Genomic DNA, 22,784 nt, shown 5'->3' on the forward strand with positions numbered 1-22,784 from the left:
GTAACATCAAAATGGTGTACACTAGAGCTAGGTAAAATTTTTCGGCTGAAACTTATTTTGCTGAAAAATGAAGATTTGGGTCAAACCATTTCATGAATTCATGTAGATTTTGGTGAATTGTTTCAGTTGAAATGAAAAAAATTGGAAATGGTAAAATAGTTAATCTAAATGTCAAATCTTTCTGATTTTTCAGGCGAGATTCACAAGAGGATTTAGGCTCCGTTAACAAAATGACAATGATGGGAAGTGTCCCCTTTTTACCTAATAGCTCAGTGGCTAGGGCACTCACTTGGGATGTAGGAGACACAGGTTCAAATCCCCACTCTGGAACAGGGTCTAACCACCAGGCTATAGGCTATTCTGTGGTGGGTATCTCTCAATCTCTCCTGTTGAAGAGGAGCAGCTGTGTTAGTCTGTATCCACAAAAAGAAAAGGAGTACTTGTGGCACCTTAGAGACTAACAAATTTATTTGAGCATAAGCTTTTGTGAGCTACAGCTCACTTCATCGGATGCATCTGATGAAGTGAGCTGTAGCTCACGAAAGCTTATGCTCAAATTAATTTGTTAGTCTCTAAGGTGCCACAAGTACTCTTTTTCTTTCTCCTGTTGAGGTAGATCCAGTTATTCATGTCATGTCCATTGGCCAAACCAGACAGTCTCTACGCAAAAGAATAAATGGACACAAATCTGACATCAGGAATCATAACATTCAAAAACCGGTAGGAGAACACTTCAACCTCTCTGGTCACTCAATAAAAGACTTAAGGGTGATAATTCTGCAACAGAAAAGCTTCAGAAACAGACTCCAATGAGAAACTGCTGAGCTGGAATTAATATGCAAACTAGGTACCATTAACTTGGGTTTGAATAGAGACTGGGAGTGACTGGGTCATTACCCATATTGAATCTATTTCCCCATGTTAAGTATCCTCCCACCTTCTTGTCAGCTGTCTAAATGGACCATCTTGATTATCACTACAAAAGTTTTTTTTCTCCTGCTACTAATAGCTCATGTTAGTTAATTAGCCTCTTACAGTTTGTATGGCAAATTCCACCTTCTCTGTATGTGTATATATATATCTTCTTACTATATGTTCCATTCAATGCATCGGATGAAGTGGGCTGGAGCCCACGAAAGCTTATGTTCCAATAAATTTGTTAGTCTCTAAGATGCCACAAGTACTCCTGGTTTTTTTATGCCACTCTGGTGTACAATATGTAGGTTAGAATATTTCATGGAGATAGCATCCAAATATATATGAGGACTACAGATAAGGAAGACACAAAGACATCATATTTCACCATTTAAAAGAAAGCACTTGAGTATGAGAAACTGGGAGTTTCTGACTCGGATGTGACTGTATTGTCCCAGAAATTATATAAATAAACATAGGTAGGCAGTGGTATGAGTTAGAAAATAACCCCCACTCATAGACCTCCACTGTATTTGGAGTATCCTTAGATCTGTGAAGTCCCATCTCCAATGCTCAGATAAATTGTTCTAAGCCTCTGTCTCTGCATTTCAACCCAAATGTCAAAGTATGGAATCAGAGCAACTTCTGTCTCTCAAACAGAATAGGATCAATATGCTTTCTCCGCTAGATCACTGAACCACAGTATGTCAGTGAGCTTGACACAATAATAACAGTTAGTTGCATTGCATCCATACCAATAAATAAATGGTTTGCAGCATTTGTAATATCCAGATAAAATGTAATTTTATACTCCAATAAGGTGGTCTGCTTGAGAAAAGAGTGATGCATAATTGTCTCTGGTGTAGATGGATTTTATAAATCCCTCATTGTCTGCATCTGAAGACACTGCCTCTCCCATTGACCCCCCACCCACCCTCTATACAATGAGTCACTCTAATTTTAGTAGATAGATTATTCGGGGATCTGTCCAAAGTAATTTGTGTGGAAGCTTGTTCTGGAATGATAGTGCCTATCTCTTCTGAAAAGATGTTGCTAATGAAAGCAATTTTCCCCTCTTTCAGTTGATTTCATAGGTGGATTTGACTCTTACGGCTATCAAGGCCCACAGAAGACATCGCATTTACAGCTACAGCCCATGTATATGTAAGTACTTAACTTCTGAGATATTCTATGGAGTGCTAGGCAGATATTAAAGGATTATTAAACTGAAAGATTACGTGTCTTAAAAATTCAGGATAGGCAAAAGCCTTTCTTGATAGACCGAATTCAAGTTCTGCACTTAACCACTAACATTATCCTTCTCCTGCAACATAATGATTTCTTGTGGTGGGATCCCATGTGTCACATTTGTTTTAATAAGACTGACCTCCTGACATGGATTTTTACTAACCCTCCCTCAGGCAGACTGAGACTCATTCTATACTACAGTCTACACAAAACTCCTGGTGTAGACAGTGCTATGTCGAAAGGAGGGTTTCTCCCATCGACATAGCTACCACCTCTCAGGGAGGTGGATTAACTACACCAATGGGAGAAGCTCTCCCATTGGCGTACGTAGTATCTTCACTAAGTGCTACAGTGCACCAATTCAGTGCTATATGTGTAGACAAGTCCTGAGTAAAATCTAACTAAGGATGTGGCCCAGTGATTTTAGCTAGGTTTATCGGAGGTTTAGAAACATATTATGCAGAAAACATAGTTAGCATTTCTCTTATTTGAGCATCTATTCTTTGAGGTGTCCCTCTACTTCCCTTGCTCTCCTCATTTCTGTTTTCTGTATTTTACTGGCATGTTGCTTTTGAAATCAGTTTAACTGGGATGGTATATTTTGACTATACTGTGTCAGTGACAGTTCCCTCCACTGCCTAGAAATACAAGCTGATACATTTTGGGTTTGAGTGGAAAAGAAAATGTCAGCAAAAGCACAAGACTGGGGCAGATTTACGCTGAAGTCCTTGCTCATCCTTAGACTGCAACATGGCAATGATTTACAAACATCACCTGTACTAGTGCCAAGGAGAAAGCAAGTCACAGATTCATTACTGCCCAGGTGAATCTTGCCTCACTGCAGTGCAAAGGTGTAACTTTGGGGTTTTGTTTAATATCACAAGCTTATTAGGTGAAAGTATGGGATGTGATGACATGAAAGAGGGCATCATTTCCTTTGTCCCTTTTCTCTTCCAATCATTTGTACTGAAGGAGAGAACTAAACATAACTAGGCGACATCAATTCAACCCTAGTATCCATTCAAACTTTAATGGAAACATTTAACTAAACCATGTAATTACTTTTAAAAAAGGAAATCTGCTGATGAATGAGCAGCCGTTATTATTTATGTGGATCTGGTATTTACTCCTTTACTGGTTGTGGACCTCAAACTGGGAGAATGCTCAGGACTTGGCCCTTTGTGAAGCATGCTAGTTTCTGGGGGGATTTTAACAGTCTTAAATTACAATAGTGCATAGCTCCCATTCCAGCCCAGCTTCAGTTCTCCATCTGTATGTGCTCAAATAAAGATTTTTCACCTGCACTTTTGGCATCATGTTGTACATTTAGAAAACGTTATTTCCTTCCTTGTACTCTGTGTGGCTCATAGGTACTTAGAACAATTCTAATCCTGTTTCTTTCTCGGTGTACTATACATTGTCATCAACATATGGAGCCCTCTAGCTGAGATATTATCCCATTCTCTTTATGCTCTCAGTGTTTCTTCTTCACGAGTAGCTGATTGCATTTACAGAGCCTGCTAACACTGAGTGGAGGGAACACTGGAGCTTTGAAAAGAGAAGCCAATATAAATTGTAAAGCATGTAGCTGAGACAAGGAAACCTGTGATGAACCTTTAAAACTGAATTCTGTTTTATGGCAGTACTGCTTTCTTGCTAGAATGTAGGGGATTTCTTTGCACTAAAAGACAAAAATCAGTAAGTAAGTTGATGTTGTTTCAAATAAACCCAGAGAAGGCATATTGTCATGTCCCAGGGACAGACAAACAAAGACATGTAATGTTTCCCTCTCACTGTACAGTATTTGATCAAGGTTCTATAGAATTTCTACCCACAATGTTTAACCATCTTTGACTGCATGTGGCAACAGCCTTGTACTGCATACTGCAGAGGCAGGCCAGGAGCACACACACGTATCCTGGAGCAATGCCTTGCCTTCAGCTCTGTTAACGTGGGCAGATCATTAGATAGTGGAGTGACAAATTCAAATTTCAGTTTAATCAAATTGCAGTTTGACTAGGTTGTAGCACTTTTTAAGACAATACTTAGTGGAAATTGCATCCCTGAAATGATAACAGAAGACTACATTAGGTTGCTTTAAAGCTTTATTGTATCTTTCGTTTCCCCATGGCTCTTGTCTACTGGAGAACAGCAATATTAACCCCATAGGATTCAAAGGAAAAGTAATTTTAAAATAGCTAGACTTCACACTACCATATGTGGCCAAGAAGATTTCTGTGTTTTACAAACAATCAACACCCCTCAGGTGTTACTCAGGACCCCTGTGAAGTAGGTAAAGCATATGCACATATTGCTAAATATGCTGTCAGCCAAATACAACCATCTCTGGGTTGGAATGTAGCAGCTGTTTAACAGTACACAGAAACACAACACAAGGGTGCAGGAAGAAACATGAAAAAGATTAGTGAGTTCAGTTGAAACTGCAGGGGAGAATTTAGAAAGGCTGAAAGTAATTGCTCAACTCAGAATGTGGTTTGCCAGTGAGGTTACTATGCAGATCAAATTCTGACTTGGGCAATTACATTCCCCTGGCCTAAACTGAACTCATGCACAAACCATGGGCTCATTATTGACCACAACTGATCAAGACCTAAATTTTGTAACTTATATCACAGTTCCCCTTAACACCATGTTGGGTTCTAGGCTCAGCACTGAACTAGAGGAAAGAGCACCACCTTTTGAATCAGCAACAGCACTTCCAGCAGCATTGAGCACTTCCTTGGAGGTCCCCTATCCATCCCAGTGCTGCTTAGTTTCTGAAATCTTCCAGGATCACAGCACAAGGCGGTATGTTTTCTGGACATATATGGTTATCAAATCCCACTCTTCAAAGTATGTATAATTTCATCACTTGCAGGAATTAGCTAAATTCATTGGGATAGATTAATCCAGTTTGAGGAAATCTTCAGGTTGTGCAGAGCTGCTTTAGAAACTCCGACATCATCCACCTTCCTGGCCTCCAATTGCAAGGAAGGTTCCTAGTAGAGAGGGAGTATGGCTTGGGCATTCCTACATCCGTGCTCCCAGACTGCTTAAATAAACCCTTGGAGCTATGGACAGCCTGACCAAAATTAAAGCATTATGCCAGGCAGCAAGGGCGCATAAAGGTGACTTAAAGCCACCTATGCCGTCTCCTTTCTCCATTCTTGCACTGAATGCAGCTCAGCTGGACCTGAGGATATGCACCATTGTGTCTATGCAGAGAGAGAAGAGAGGTGCCCTTCCTCTGTAGTACTAGGTATCAGAGGCAGATAATATTGGTTTGTTATTTATGTTGTAGTAGCACTTATTGGCTCCAATCAGGGTGGGGGTCCAGTTGTATTAGGCACTGTGCAAAAGCAAAGGAGGACATAGTTTCTTCTCTGACAATATAAACGTCCAGTGATCTAATCTGAGTATGGCTGCTCCTGTGTGATGCCCATAAAGCTTGTTGAATTGTGGATTACAGCACAGATTTCAATAATGACTGCAGAGATTCATCCCCACATATTTAACGTTTTTTGGTCATGTAAGGAAACCTCCCAAGTCTTAGTTACACCTGTGCAGTTCCAAGGTATTTGTTAGACTTCACCAGCAAGTTGTTCACAGGAACCGATTGATTTTGTGGATTCTGGTGGGAGAATTCCATCAACCTGAATTTTTATTTGTATTCTAAATATCTATTATGTTTATTATTTAAATGCCAGTAATGAGCTTCATGCTGCACAAGACACAAAACACAGGCAGTTTTGTACAAATCATTTTCCTTTCCTTCCTTCCTAGTCATACTCGTTTACAAACTGTCTGACCATAGAAATAGACTATAAAAGCTGCCAAAAAACATGTAGTCTAAATAGAATCAAACAGCGCTGGTGTTCAAATCCATCCTTCCCAGGCTCACACTCTGATACCCTACAAAACAGCTTCATGGCATTCTGTGTTGAAGATGCCAGTGCCCACTTTCAGACAATAGTACAGGAGTGTGCTCACAGGCTTTGCATGATCAGATGAGGAAAATAAATGGCCAAAAAATGGAAGAACTGGCATGGAAGGCAAACTGAACACTAGGAGTTGCTCGGTGGCACTGGAATTAGTGCCAGTGAAATCCAAAAAAATTAGGGCTGTCGATTAATCACAACTAACTCATTCGATTAACTCAAAAAAATTAATTGTGATTAAAAAAATTAATCGTGATTAATCACAGTTTTAATTGCACTGTTAAATAATAGAATACCAATTGAAATGTATTAAATATTTTGAATGTTTTTCTACATTTTCATATATATTGTATTGTGTTGAAATTGAAATCAAAGTGTATGTTATTTTAGATTACAAATATTTGCACTATAAAATGATAAACAAAAGAAATAATATTTTTCAATTCACCTCATACAAGTACTGTAGAGCAACCTCTTTGTCATGAAAGTGCAACTCACAAATGTAGATTTTTTTTTTGTTACATAACTGCACTCAAACAAAACAATGTAAAACTTCAGAGCCTACAAGTCCACTCAGTCCTACTTCTTGTTCGGCCAATCACTAAGACAAACAAGTTTGTTTACATTTACAGGAAATAATGCTGCCTTCTTCTTATTTACAATGTCACCAGAAAGTGAGATATATGTTGATGATGCTCATTACAAAAATAATGCATTAATTACATTTGTGACTGAACTCCTTGGGGTAGAAGTGTATGTCCCCTGCTCTGTTTTACCTGAATTCTGCCATATATTTCATGTTATAGCAGTCTCAGATGATGACCCAGCACATGTTGTTGTTCATTTTAAGAACACTTTCGCTGCATGTGAGGTTTAAGAATCTAAGTGTCTTCCAAAATCTGAGAGGGACGAGGTGTGGAGCATGCTTTCAGAAGTCTTAAAAGAGCATCAATCCAATGCGGAAACTACAGAACCTGAACCACCAAAAATAAAATCAACCTTCTGCTGGTGGCATCTGACTCAGATAATGAAAACGAACATGTGTCGGTCTGCACTGCTTTGGATTGTTATTGAGCAGAACCCGTCATCAGCATGGACGCATGTCCCCTGGAATGGTGGTTGAAGCACGAAGGGACATATGAATCTTTAGTGCATCTGGCACTTAAATATCTTGAGACTCCATCTACGACAGTGCCATGAGAACACTTGTTCTCACTTTCAAGTGACTTTGTAAACAAGAGGCAGGCAGTATTATCTCCTGCAAATGTAAACAAACTTTTTCGTCTCAGCGATTAGCTGAACAAGAAGTAGGACTGAGTGGACAGCAGGCTCTAAAATTTTACATTGTTTTATTTTTGAATGCAGGGGTTTTTTTGTACATAATTCTACATTTGTAAGTTCAACTTTCATGATAAAGAGATTGCACTACAGTACTTGTATTAGGTAAATTGCAAAATACTATTTCTTTTGGTTTTTTACAGTGCAAATACTTGTAATCAAAAATAAATGTACAGTGAGCACTGTACACTTTGTATTCTGTGTTGTAATTGAAATCCATATATTTGAAAATGTAGAAAACATCCAAAAATATTTAAATAAATGGTATTCTATTATTGTTTAACAGTGCGATTAATCGCGTGATTAATCGCGATTAATTTTTTTAATCGTTTGACAGCCCTAAAAAAAATACTTTGAGTTCTGGAACAGGATTCTGCACTGTGTGATCGTTGCCCTGGGAGAGCGTCGGGGGGTGGGCGATGCAAATAGAAAGTAAATTGAAAGAGAGAGATTTTCCCTGTGTTGTTCACAATAAACATGTTTGTTCAAGAAAAGAAGAGATGAAACAAAAAAAATCCCTGTCTGATGCTGAAGCCTAATGCACTGGAGAAATTGTTCCTTAAGTAAAGATTTCCTTGTCATTCTATGAGGTCTGTGAGCCTTTGAGTTATCTGTCATGTATATGCTACACAGAAATATTTGTAGGCTTTGCTTTTTGGGTACATGCAGTTTACTTTATGGAGGGACTTGAGCTATGAAATTCAGATCAGGATCTAAATATCCCCAAAGAATGAGGAAGTTTGGATCCAGTGACCCAGTTTGGTCCATCTCTAGTTTGTTTGACCTCCTTCCCCGTTTCCACATTTCCTCTGCCTGCTGAAATTGCATAATCACTCTGCCTGTATGGTCTCCTATCCTAATGCTGCATCTACATGTCCAGGTGACTGAATACTAATTTCACATACATTAGATCAAAGAACTAAAGTACATTGTGCCATTTTGCCATTCACATTGTCTGAAGGTCAGATGTAAGTAAGGCATAGGCCTAATCGGCAGAATAGGGCCCTGATATGTAGCAGGCATCATAATGCCCAATTCATCACAGTGATATGAATATGATACGATGTGATTGTCTCTTTCAGCTGAAATACCTTAATTAGGACTTATATTTGAGTAATTTAAACAATACGAGCAAAGTTGCACTCAAGTAAACTACCACTGAACACCCGTATAGCAATTGGTACCAATACAAGTTTAGCCATAGGACTCTTACTAAAGTCAGCAGGAGCTGTGTAGCTAAAACCTTGCACAATTGCTTTGCTGAGGTAGCCATAGGTGACTTAACTATGCAGCTGCTTTTCAGCCATTCTGTTTTATGTACCAAACTGTTCCTTTTTCTAAAGGCAGCTGCATTTTGCTGGATTACTATTGTTCAGGTCATCCTCCAGGTTACACATGGTCAGCAGCCTCAGAGGATTGCATAATTAAATATTGCTCCTACCCAGAATCAAGGTTTTGGGGACCTCCATCAAATAATTTGATAATATTTTAAAAGATGCTAAAGAGATTATTTGAGCAAATCACTTGCCTGTCCTTTCTTTCTGTGCACACACATATGCAATCTGTCTGACCTACAAATGGGGTATTAAGGCAGAGGAAGTGATCTCTTGTTTCCAGGAGGTTGTTTTGGAGAGGCTAGTTGCACATGTTTGCAGTCTTGTGGGTGCCTGAAGTGAAGGGAGGTGATGCATCAATCCATCTGTTAGTTGATTACAAATGTCTTTTTCTCCCGTGTCTCTCTTTTAGGTCAAAATGAACAAGGTGACTTCTGTGTGGGGGCTGAAGGACCTTTCAAAAAACTTGTTTCCGAATGGCCCCCTGTGTTCTACAAACAGCAAAAAAACAACCTTTGTGTTAAAAAAAAAAAAAAAAGAGCATACGTTGAGACAGAGAAACAAAAGGTGCATTCGACCTCTCTTTCCAACAAGTACAGACAGAGATGCACATTACCCCCTTCTTGGATTTCCTGAATACACAAAAACAACTGCCAGGCCTTTGGAAGGTTCAAAAGGAGAAGCATTGGTGCCATCTGCTGGCTATTACCTGTGTTTACTACCTTCATTCCTACTTATTTGAGTTATGAAATTATTTCATCCAATTAAGTTCTTTCTGAGACCACTTGCACCAAGTCTGCTTAGTCATTATATTATTTAAAAAAATACCGTGATGACCTTGTAACAGAAGCCAATAGACAGCAAGTTGTTTGCCCTAAAGGCTGTACAGTACATACTTGCCTTAACCCAACTAAGTTGCACATCACAGAAACTCAGTGCAGGCTTACTGAAGTGACTTCCTTTAGATTCAACCTGCTGCTGTTAATTCTGAAAGATTAGTTTTTTGTGTCAGGGAATAAGGCTCTGTTGCTCAGCAGCTCCAGAGTGACCGCGTACGAAAACTGCCAGCTGTCAGAGAAGTGCTTTACTAATGAGCCTCCACAATGGTCAAGAAAACAAACAGTTTATAATGCTTAAAAGAGAAATAGATCTCTGGGGTTGGGAAATGTGTAAAGGGAATCCCTCCTTAAACCAATAACTGAACCTACTGGAAATAAACAACAGAAACAGTGTTTCATAACCCCACTGTTTTTATTTATCACACTGTAGGTGCTTTTATAACTAACTCTAAATATGTCTTTTACTAACTCCAGAGACATCTGCAGATTTCTAGCAACAGAGGCCAACTGAATATGTATTAGCTACGTTTACTCTTTTATATCTAATTTCAACTGAAAATCCTATGTAAGGGAGCATTCTTTTTTCTAATTGCACCGGTAGGGATCTAACTTCTTTTGTTTGTTTTGGTTGACATAGAGTGGGGAGGGACTAGCTGCATTGGTGAAATATTGGAGATCTTTTTGTGGTATATTTGGGGATCCGTTGTGTGTTAGAATGTGTATTTTATCTTCCTGTAAAATTGTGGCTGAAAAAACCTGTGCTGTTATGTAGTTGGCAACAAGATGCCTTTGGGGATTTTACTAGTAGGTCAATGTGTTTGACATATTCTGAACTCATAGGAACGTTTGTTTTGTTCTGAATTTGATCTGTATTTTCAAGCACTTAGGCAGCTTTCATTAGGAAAAAAATATTTTGCTCAGGCTTTTCAGGAACTTGAATTGTCATTCTTTCTTTGTTCAGAAACTGCATAGACAAATGCACACACCTGCCGCACACCCAAGCCACATGTCCTTGAGGGCCTGACTGGTCAGTGCTTGGAAAGGTGCAAGTCATCACAAAGCGACTCTATTCCTAGCTTGCCAAACTTTCACAGTCTCTGTGGCTTATCGGTTCTGATGCCCTGTGCACTAACTCTACTTATCCATTGCTATAGAAATTGGCACCCTTCGCTGTGTGTGCATGAATGTAATGTGTCACAAACAATAAATCTGGACAATGACAGTGGAACAAGCATTCCCCACTGACAATAAGATAAAAGACAGATTTAGGAACTCTACTTACATTAATTCTGTAAGATTTTCTATATATGTGTGTGTGTGTGTGTGCATGTATGTATGTATATATAATACACACCTACATATATTGAGGAAAGATGCATAATGTTCTGGCTTGAACATGAGGCTAAGAGCCAGGAATTCCTGAGTTCCTGATAAGCTATGGGACCATAAACAAGTCACTTAGGCCCTGAACCAGCAAACCCCTTAAAAACATGCTTAACGTCTTTGGCTGAATTGGTGTCTTCTTCAAAACTTTTCCTATGTGGCTGCCTAAATTTTGAGCCCTTAAATCAATATTTAGTAGAGCTGGCTGGAAATGGAATATCCATTCTATGGCAAATTCCGACAGTTCAAACTTTTTTTCCATTCTGAATCAGAAAAAAAAGCTGAAATTTCTTGCAAAACAAAATATCTGACAAATTTTGAGTTGAGGTCATTGCAACATGTTGTTGCTGTTGAATCATTTCGTTTTGATCATGTTGATTTATTTCCTTTTGACTTTTATATTTGATTAAAAATTAAATGTTTATATATGCATATAAATTAAATATAAAAGTCCAGATGAAATTAATCAAAATGTCTAAACAAAATGAGAAAGTCAAAACAATTCATTTTCATTTCTTCCAGTCAAAAATATTGTTCCAATGAAACATTTTGATTTTAACACAGCTGCATTTTTCATTTACATTTTTTTTTACCAGCTCTAGTATTTAGGCACCTAAATAGTGGCCTGATTTTCAAGGATAATGAGCAGTCATGTCTTGCATTGACTTTCCATTCACATTGAATGGGAGCTATTGGTGCTCTGCACCTTTGAAAGTCAAGCAATTTATTTAGGTGCCTCAGCATGGATTTAGGGGTCTAACTTTAGGCACCCAGGTTAGAAAAGTTTGTCCTTAACATCTCTCTGTTTCAGTTCCCCCAACTATAAAATGTGAATAATAATAACTACCTCACATAGTGGTTGTGAGGATTAATTAATGTTTGTGCAGTGCTTAGAATTACTATGTAAGTGCTAAGTATTATAAATAATGTGTGTATATTTATATATTGCATATGTACACACATATGTATACATACACTCAAGTATAGAGAGATATATACACATATATAAAATAGGCATTCATATTCCTGCTTAAGTTGCAGTGAAAGCACTGGTATTTCAGGACTGTTGACTACTACGCTAAAGGATGATGTTTTGGAAGCAGTTTGGAGCACAGTGGTGTGAGAATATCTGGAATGACATTTTTGATTTGTACAGCTATATCCACCTCAAAATCCAGTAAAGAATGTTATTTTTCTAGGCTGGGTTTTTGTTATGAAGCTAAATATTCAGAAGGCAAGAGTTACAATCCAAATGTGTCTTTTTTTTCTTTTTTGCATTTGTTAATTCTGAATGTATTTTTAACAAAAGTGATTTTTTTTTTTACTTACTAGTGTAATTTGCATTAAAAAAAATGAAAAAATATAGGTTTCCAAGCTATTTATGGCCCCCTGGTACTATTCACAAACTTGCGAGAAACTTAGAATTACAGTTCTTGGCTGAGCAACAATACAGAATGAGGACTCCTTTTAAATTTACAGAATGCCCATCCTACTCTGTGCAATGCATGGATGTGTCAGTGCTGAAAAGAAACTGCCAGGTCACGACATCATTTTAACTGAGTCATAGGTAACACGTATTTTCATGGTCTCCTGACACTAAAAGGTTTCTTTTACAAGGCTGGCTGCAGTAGGCACATTGTCATTTAGAAAATATCTTTGTATTTTGTCTACTCATCAGGAATTTTAAGTCTATGACAGGTTTACAGTTACCAACAGTGCTAAGTACTGTATTAAGTAATCCTTGTTAAGAGGGAGCGATGTAATATGGATTTTTCCACTGCAGTTCGTTTTTTAAAATGCTGCTTCATTGCCCATGCAGTGAAATAACACAATAAAATGAAAACGTGTCTTAAGCAACCACTTCAAGGGACTCACAAAAACTGGTTACTATAGACTGCGTGCTTAATAAAGGTGGCCCAGAATTCTATTCAGTATGTTCAGGGATACTCCAGGGTCGTTTCTTAAGATAGGTGATTGCTTAGGAAGAGTGGCCTTTTGTGTGGGTATTTTAATCCTTTCATTATTATTATTCTGTGCATACCCTCATAGGTACCGTGTACATGATACATTTCAGGCATGTGAGAAGACAAGATCTGTGTCCCAGAATGCTGGTTATGGTACTCAGCTATTGTGTAGCATTTTGGAAGGGGTTGGGCCATACTATAAACTACAGATGTTACACATGGTGATTCCTGGTTGTATCTAGATGGGGTTTATCCATTAACTCTGAGGCTGATGCTTTTAATCTTTTTAAATACTGACGGCCGCCCCGCAAAAACAGTGAAGCACCCCCTCTCACACACACAACCTATAATATACCATCAGAATGCTATACAAAATTCAGTGTAAAATCGAACCTGAAGTCCTGGACCATTTTTATTTTCCAGAAAGAATGAGTTGTCTGTATTTTTCTTCTTAAACTTCATTAATCAGAAAACAGGTTTGTTCTTGCAAAGACTTGTAGTGAGTTTAAACCTGGCTGAAGGCAACTCATGCATTCATCAGGTTTGTATTCTAGTCATTCCCTTACTATTACAGCCCCCTAGTATTGTACATGGATTATAGACTTCTTTGAATCGACATTGAGCCTAAACCAGATTTTATTAAAGAACACGGCTGGTTAGATATGCTGCAGGCAGCACTGTATCAATTGCTGCATTACAACTTGAGAATAATGTAGATTGGATGCTGGCTACACACTCCAGAAAAGAGTATGTGCTTTTAAATATATCTAGCTCTTGTGACAAATGCACTTTAGACTGACATAATCTATTTATACACTGAAAAGGTATCATACTGACTGAGTGCTGGCTAACCTTATCCTCAGACTTCCAATAAGAGTACCAATTAGTGCCAACTGGATTTGTGATACATACATCTGTCCATTAGACCCTGGACTGAAGCCACCAAGGTGACTGAACCTGGACTGAGCCTATCAGTTCATGGCAAAAGAGTGTTCCCGTTCTTCTGTTGGGTGCTCTCAACTGTTTGGTTGCATCATAGTGTGGAGCATGGATCGTATCAGCACGTATTGTAACTTGGAGAACAATGGCACACAATTAATGCCAGATTGGATAACAATTAGCCACATGGCTAATTCAATGAATAACGTAGCTGGAGTCCATGTAACTTAGGTCCACTTACTGCTGTGTCTTCACTGCGCTGCGTTGACAGGAGACACTCTCTGGTCAACTTCCCTTACTCTTCTCGAGGAGCTGGAGTACCAGAGTCAACCGGAGAGCGCTCTGCTGTCATCGATTGCAGCAGCGTCGATCTGCCCGGTAGTGAAGACAAGCCCTAAGTTATGTACAAACAAAATATTTTTCTGCAAACTGTGGGGAAAAAAACAAAGATATTACACAAAAGGATGAGCTCCTGGTAGCATAGTACATATGCTCCTTACACATCTCTTGCCACAAATTGCCTTTCCAGAAACCCAGAAGTGTGATTTTTTAATATACACTCTTTCTTTAGCAGGCCCTTTATCTGGCATCTGGCTCCTAAATCAATTAAGTCCATCTTTATGGACCTGGTCCAAAGCTAACTAAAGTCATAGAGTCTTTCCACTGACATAAGTTGACTTTGGATCAGGCCCTACCAAACATGCCACCTTTTTTTGCATATTAAACAGCTCAGCCTGCTTTCTCCACAGCCTCATTCCCTGCACTTCCACATTCACCTGTCCCCTGTTTGGCCCTAACAGGTTGCCTAATGGGCCACTATCTTCCTCTAGGGAAGCCTAGCTTGGGAAACAATGAGAGTAGTGTCCATCTTGCTGAGGGAAGTCTGTGGCTTCCGTCCCATTGACATTAATGGTGGGGAAGGCGGGGGAGGAGACAGTCATTTGGGATAAGGGCAAAACTTCAAGCAATTGAAGACAGAAATCAATGAAACCCCTTAAAAAAAACAAATATCATGAGACACACAATAAAATTGCAAGTTGACAACACTGTAGTCACTACAATATTCAAGGACTTTCTTTTTCTCTTAAGCTAATCCTTGTAGAAATGATTTTCAGATGTGTAATATTTGCTAAAAGCTATAGTTCAGTGACTACAAAGAGCTCATAATTATCAACGGTCACAAGAGGAATGATTCTGGGAAAATGTGTTTGTGAACAAGTTCACTGAATCAGACTTGAGTTTCAATCTAACATATATGCCTCTTTTCGCTCGCTTGCTCTCTCGCTCGCTTGCTCAAACTTTCAAGTGACTGGTTTATGTTTGTATAAATGTGTAAGAAGGCACTTTTATTCATGAGTATACAAGTATTCATGTGCAATTCAGCATATTTACATGTGATTATCGATATTCATGCAACTGCATGTATTTGCACCAGAAGTGCTGGGACCCCTTCTCTGCCTGTTTTTCAATAGGCAACGCCTTTCTGGTTCAGGAGGCTCCAGTATCCAATACACTGATGTACTTGCTCTTTTCTGGTTTGTATGGTCTCCAGCAAATTCCACTTTCATCGAGAACCTTTTCACCTATAGCTGGGGAACCAGCTGGGAAGTGCTGAGTTCAGTTCTAAGTCTCATTTCATAAATACACTCAAGTGATTAGCCTACTTCGCATATGCTTCACAGAGCAAAAGAAGAGAGAGCGAGTGGGTATTTGTTTTTGTTTTTCAAATCAAATCGCCATGTGTTTAAATAGTTTAGCTCAAATAATATTAATATATTTCATAATATTTAATATATTTAAAAGCCGTCTCCAATCTAATAATAATAATTAATAAATGAAGATGTTCTCATATTTATACACTATCACATGCTCTGTCTCGTTTAAGGAAGGCGGGAGCCCCCAATTTCCATAGTGCACAGGGCCCCACAATTCTTTAATCCCATCTTGGAAGGAACAGAAAACAAAAGTTTCAGCTAATGACATCTCAGTAAGCTAACAGATTCCTATACAATACATGTTTATATATATTAACATCCTACGCAACCTTTTACCTTGATATGAGTTTAAAGCAGCAGCTATGAAAGAACAACAACAATAAAAGACTGCAAATTGATGCTGTCACAAAAAGGATGATGGATTGATTCAATTAATCAGTAAATCATTTCTAAGAGTTCTGCAGGGAGTTATTTACCAAAGCCATACTCTGTTTCTCTTTTCTGGAGGGTATGCATGCTCTCATTTTTCTTCATTATTTTTCCTGTTTCATACATCAACTTTTGCTGCATATTCTCATCATGATGTGTGGGAAGCTGCACAAGTAAATCTCTCTTCTCCCCCCCGACCCCCTCACAAATTGAAAGCTTTGCACTGACCGCTTTGTTTATTGCAAGCTTTGTTTATTCTCCAACAGTGAGAAACACTAAGCAAGTATTGTCAAAATGAGAGTTTATTTTTTATTTAATCTTTGCTTTTACTGTCTAATTCATTTGCAATAGATTTAGACCCCGACCCAGGAAAGCACTTAAGTGTGTGCTTAATTTTAAGCATGTGAATAGTCCTGTTGAAGCCAATGGGACTATTCATGTGCTTAAAGTTAAATGCATATTTAAGCACTTTGCTAGATTTGGGGGGGGGCGGGGATTGGATCAAAATACTCACGCAACTATTATTACTATTTTAAATACTGCCATAGGAGTGCATACTCATCCCTACCCAATCTTGGCACTGGAAAAAGATACTGGTGTTTAGATGTTTGTGGTATTTCAAGGGTTAAATATAAGGAAATGATCCCTGCAGTAACAAGGCATATACTGTAAAATGAGAGAAAAAACACAAAAAAGGAATAGTTGGGGGTGTGTGTGTGTGTAAATAAACATACAGTGGACACACTTTAAAAGCTCATTCCAGTTTTAGAGGTGTAGCTGGTTCTAATAGTATCTCTGAACTAAAATATAGGGAATATCATGAGAACTGGCAATGTCTCTAAAACCAGAATGAATGTTTTAACTGTGTCTAGTATACATGTATCTGAGATATGGGTTAGATTATAAAAAGTACTCACATTGGCCAATCTTTGCTCCATTGAAGTAGGTCCATTGGGTTACAGTTAGGCCATAGACTTCAACGGAGCCATGAAAATCTATACTCTCTGAGGAGCTACCCTGGAGTGTTTTTGAAAACTCCACCCTAGTTACATTTATACACACATACATTATATGTGGTGGTAACGTGTGCTATGAAGGCAGCTGGGACACTAAGGGCATTAGCCAGGTTTGCCAGCAGAGGAAAGAAGGGTGGTATTTTTTCTTCAATCTGCAGGTACTCTGCAAGGAAGAACCCACAATGAAAGGAAAATGGTGTGTTGCCAACATCACCCCTAGCTCTTGTGGGGGCCCTAGACAGACAGATATCCTGACCCTGGAGGCTTCCACCCAGGCCTGGTCTTGACTTGTTGGGGACATGACCTGCATGTCACCACTGATGAAAGCCAGGCAGATGGAACAACTCGGTGTGAGACGTGTCCTCTGATGGAGTCCCTCGGGAAGCAAGTAAGAGAACTGCAGGAAGAAGTGGCTCATCTGTGTAGCATCCAGGAGCATGAGGACTTCATTAACAGGATGCACATGGAGATGGCTGGCATGGAGGATGCTACCCAAATAGAGACTCTAAGTGGGACTGGAGGAGGAAGGAGAACCAGCTGCTCAGTGAAGAGGACACTGGCTGCTGGCCTCGAGCAGTAGACAGTTCTCCACCCACCATCTGGTCCCCTATCCACCAAGGTCAAGAACCAGCATGCTGTACTGGCAACAAGAGGAAAAAAGCAGACCTCGATGGCTGATTAGGAGAAGCCACCTACCCGGAAGGCTGGGAGGCTCACAGCCACCACACCAAAGGAAGCTGAGGGTGCTAGTGATCAGGGACATCCTACTGAGGGGGATGAAGACATCCACCTGCCAACCTGACCTGATATCCCAGTAGGGTGCTGCTTGCTTGGAGCCTGAATCCAAGACATTATGGAAAGGTTGCTGAGGATCATTCAGCCCTCTGACCACTATCTCATGCTCTTCATCCATGTTGGCACTAGTGATACTGCCAGGATGACCCTGAGCAAATCAGCATTTGGGCTCTGGGAACCAGGGTGGAGTCAGGGATGCAGGTTGTGTTATTCTCTATCCTCTCGGATGAGGGTAAGGGCCCCAGAAGGGATACACACATCCTGGAGATGAGTGCCTGGCTTAGGGTGACCAGACAGCAAGCATGAAAAATTGGGACACTTTTTTTACAGGGGAGTTATAGTTGCGTATATAAGACAAAGCCCCTAATATCAGGACATCTGGTCATCCTAGCAAGGCTGCGCAAGTCATGTTGACAGGAGGGCTTTGGCTTCATCATCCACGGGGTGTTGTTCTGTGAAGGAGGACTGCTAGGAAGAGATGGGATCCACCTGATAAAAACAGGAAGAGCATCATGGAGGACAGGTGAGGTCCAAGGTTGCTGGAGAAGAAAAATCATACTGCCTATCTTTAAAAAGGGGAACAAAGCGGACACATGGAATTATAGACCAGTCACCCTAACTTTAATACCTGGAAAGATACCGGAGCAAATTATTAAACAATCACTTAGAGGATAATAGGGTAATAAGTAATAACCAACATGAGTTTGTGAAGAATAAATCATGTCAAACCAATCTAATTTCCTTCTTTGACAGGGTTACCTGCCTAGTCGATGTGGGAAATGCAGGAGACATGATATATGTTGATTTTGGTAAGGCTTTTTACACTGTGCCACATGATATAAGCATATCATATTAATGGGCATATCATAAGCAAACTAGGGAAATGTGGTCTAGATGAAATTACTATAAAGTGGAGGCACAACTGGTTGAAAAACTGTATTCAAAGAGTAATGGTTCACTGTCAGACTGGGGGGATATATCTAGTGGGGTCCCAAAGTGGTCTATCCCCAGGTCCAGTAATATTCAATATTTTCATTAATGACCTGAATAATGGAGTGGAAATTACGCTCATAAAATTTGTGGATAACTCCAAGCTAGGAGGGATTGCAAGCTATTTGGAGGACAGGATTAGTATTCAAAAGGATTTGATAAATTGGAGCACTGATCTGAAATAAACAAGATTAAATTCACTAAAGATAAGTGTAAAGTAATATACTTAGGAAGGAAAAATCAAATGCACAACAACAAAATGGGAAATAACTGGCTAGATGGTAGTACCGCTTGAAAAGGATCTGGGAGTTATAGTGGATCTCAAACTGAATATGAGTTAACAATGTGATGCAGTTGCAAAAAAGGCTAATATCATTCTGGGATGCATTAACAGGAGTGTCATATGTAAGACATGGACAGTAATTGTTCTGCTCTGTTTGGTATTGATGAGGCCTCAGCTGGAGTACTGTGTCCACCTTCGGGTGCCATACTTTTAAGAAAGATCTGGATTCTCTCCAATTTTTCCACAGGAGAGCAACAAAAATGATAAAAAAAAGTTTAGAAAACTTGACCTGTGTGGAAAGGTTAAAAAAATAGGTATGTTTAGTCTTGAGAAACAAAGACTAAACAAAGAAACAAACAAAGACCTGGTAACAGTCTTCAAGTATGTTAAGGGCTTTTATAAAGAGGTTGATGATCAGTTGTTCTCCATGTCCACTGAAATGTAAGGACAATGAGTAATCAGCTTAAACTGCAGTAAGGGAGATGTAGATTTGATATTAGGAATAATTTTCAAACAGTAAGGATAATTGAGCACTTGAATAGGCTTCCAACGGCAATTGTAGAATCCCCCTCACTGGAGGTTTTTAAGAACAGGTTAGACAAACAACTATCAAGGATGGTCTAGATTTAATTGGTCGTGCCTCAATATGGAAGACTGGACTAGGTGACCTCTTGAGGTCCCATCCAGCCATACATTTCTATGATTCTGTGATAATTTGCAGAGTCATGTGACATATTTCCTTTACCATGCATCTCTGAGTGCCTCACTTGCTCTCTGACCACAAATTTCTCTCTCTCTTGGAATTACTTCTAACGCTGCAAACCTTTGAGTAGATTCAAACAGTGGCTGGTTTGGGGTTTGTTTGTTTTTAAATCAACCTCCCTTAAAATGTTTGCTTTTTCCTTCAAATTTGGAAATTCTTACTAACCACATACTGGCCTGAAGCTCAGGATAGACAATAATAGCTCGTACAGCAATGATAGGTTTATAGTCTGGTATTTCACAACCTATATTGCTGGAAACAGCTGTATCCCCATGGAAAGGGAATATTCCTGAATTCTCAATAGCAAACATACCTCTTTCTTCCTGGATGAGTCTGAGAATTGAACCTTGTCATCACAATGTTATTGTGTAAAGAAAAGCTATTTTGGCTAATATTTCAAGATTTCTAAAATGTATTGTCATTTTGCTCTTTTCTGAGTCCTTCATGCTTGGACTCAGGTACTGATATCCTGACTCCACTGAAATCAATTGGAGTTTTGCCACTGATTCCAACAGGGTCAGGACTTCAGCCTTGGTAACCTGAAAACCTGGTTTTACAAATACAGGAATACAAAAATTAGCACCAATTTTTTTTTTAAACTCTAACATTTCTGAAATATATTATGGGGGGGCGGAGGGACTGTTTGGCATATACAGAAGATATGGAATTGTGTTATATTTTATTAACAGTCATTTGGACTGACTTGCTGAACTTGCTCATTGCCAGACTCATGCCAATAAAACATTTATACCATCCCATTCCTTTGTGTACTTCATTTCATATGACTAAAATCTCTCAGTGGTGGATTGGCAGTGAAAACTGCAGAAAAAGTGAGTTTTAAGAAGCATTTGAATGAAGGTTGCATGGTTATTTGATGGATGATATAATAGGTTGAATCCTTTGAACAACCTCCTCGACATTTGCCTTTTTAAAATAAATGTTAAATATTAATTTTAGTCTTACACTACCAATCTAACTATTTTGTATCGTTCTGTCTTCCTGCTGAATTAACTAAAGCGCTAAAGACTTGCTAAGTCTTCTAGTGAGCAAACTGCTTTACAAGCAGGGAAATGTTTAAACCTAGATGGCAACATGAGGTGCCACAGCAAAGGGTGGCCCAACAGTGTCCTATATTTACCAAAAGCACCAATTAAACTGGAGCTATTCCTGTGTACAAGTGTCTCTCTGCTAATTGCACAATCTTGTAATGTAAAACAATCTTCACACAGGGCGGTCTAGATGAGATCTCACGATATAACTTCCCTTTAAAGCTCATTTCGCCATCTGGGTGAGTGTTGTGCTTCGGGGAGGAAGGTGGGTAATCAGATCCTTTCTTGATGGGTGCCCCATAAAAACCTAGACAGATAGATAGAAAGTGTCTGAACGGTCTCGATTAGAACAGACACTAATGGTACACCAAAGCTCTGTGACAGATGGAGCTTGAGAAGAGAGCAACCATTTACTTTCCCACAACAATCCAGGTCTGTTTCTTTCATGCCAACTCATCCAGTGAGTCAGGGACACAGCCATGTTTCTAAACTTGTCATCCATGCCAGGCCATGTGCGACTTTTGCTATATGACAATCTCATCCCTGGTGGGTTTTTAAATAAATTAAACTGGAATCTTTAAAAGCATGTTCTATGCTGTTTGAAACTAACCAGGGTTGCCATGTCCTTGATTACATAGGTAACATTCTAGTATCCTACATGTGATAAGACCAATGTGGAGCTCAATGGAACGACCCCACCATACAGCTGCTGAGGAGCAAGTATTCCAAGTGTACGAAGTTTCAAGGAGCATGGCCCATGCTCCAAACTTTTGACATTAGGGAAGCATTGGCTGGAGCTCTTTAAAAAAAAATCTTTAGGTAGGGGACATTTAATGATGATCTGGACTCATGAATTTATTCTAACCTCCCATAGGTATTTGAACATATCTCTAGTCACCTGCATAATTACTTAGTGTTTTTATTACTCCTCATTTGAGTGGAGGAACATGATTAGATAACTGAAATATAGGATAGTGCATGGGCAGACAGCCATTACAAGGCTGTAATTCAATTGAGCAGTTCTGATAGTACAATAAACTGCAAGAGCAAAGCTAAGTAGGACTCAAGTTATCAGAACCCCAAGACAGACTTACAGCCTTAGTAATGGCTGTTGGCCCATATATTGTTATTTATAATACAATCAATGCAGCTTTTAAAACAAGATTAATTTATTTGAAAAAATAAACTTCGCAATGCATCAGAGACATTGGGAAGTCAGTTTACAGTGCCCATGGCATAATCTTACACACTGCATGGCATCAGTGCATGAATCTACTGACCAAAAATGGGAACCTGAATAAAGGCCAGGGAAGGAGACAAACGTCTCCATTCTGCTGCAGAACTCTGGAGCTGAACCTGCGCCGTGCAGCGCCCTGCCCCTGGAAGAGAGTAACCCTGGAGAGGAGTTGCCGGGACTGCCTGCCGCTGTGTACCCAGAGGAGCCAGAGGACCTGTGGACTCCACACTGCCCCGCCCAGACTGTGGTAGGAAGTAGCTCAGGGAAACCAGACTGTAGTCCGGTTTTGTTGTCAGAGCAAAGGTCAGCATGTTTCGGTTGGACCCTCCCTGGGCCCTGAGCTGGGACGTGGTGCAGTTGGGTGGGCCTGCATCTCCCTGTCCCCTGCCACCGCAGCCTCCCCACTGTAGGCCAAGGGGCTTGCCTTTGCCTGTGGTCTGCTCGAATTGAGACATCAGACCTTTTGTTGCTCCGCCCTGTCTGAGGGTCGGGGCGTGCTAGATGCTTACTTGTTGTCAGCCCCAGCCAGAAGCCTGTGGACTAAAGACCAGCTCTGCTCTGCTCTGCCCACAGGGCTAGAGCACCAGACTGAGTGTTTGCCGGCGGCCT

At 39.7% G+C, this 22,784-nt stretch overlaps 1 protein-coding gene across 5 annotated transcripts in view; it reads left to right on the forward strand.

Annotated features, from left to right (window-relative positions):
• NKAIN2 (sodium/potassium transporting ATPase interacting 2) overlaps positions 1-20,647 on the forward strand; it is a 779,150-nt gene extending 758,503 nt beyond the window's left edge. For 4 of the 5 annotated variants that reach the window (XM_048844654.2, XM_075126714.1, XM_075126713.1 and 1 more), the window contains 3 exons: positions 1,998-2,079; positions 4,828-4,971; positions 9,186-20,647. In XM_048844654.2, coding sequence (XP_048700611.2) covers positions 1,998-2,079; positions 4,828-4,971; positions 9,186-9,195 — 236 coding nt within the window. In that variant the 3' untranslated portion in view covers positions 9,196-20,647. The remainder of the gene's footprint in view (positions 1-1,997; positions 2,080-4,827; positions 4,972-9,185) is intronic. The other variant, XM_048844656.2, reaches the window with a different exon arrangement.
• Positions 20,648-22,784: the final 2,137 nt, after the last annotated feature.

The sequence above is a fragment of the Caretta caretta genome, chromosome 3, assembly GCF_965140235.1.
Source record: "Caretta caretta isolate rCarCar2 chromosome 3, rCarCar1.hap1, whole genome shotgun sequence".
Taxonomy (NCBI): Eukaryota; Metazoa; Chordata; order Testudines; family Cheloniidae; genus Caretta; species Caretta caretta.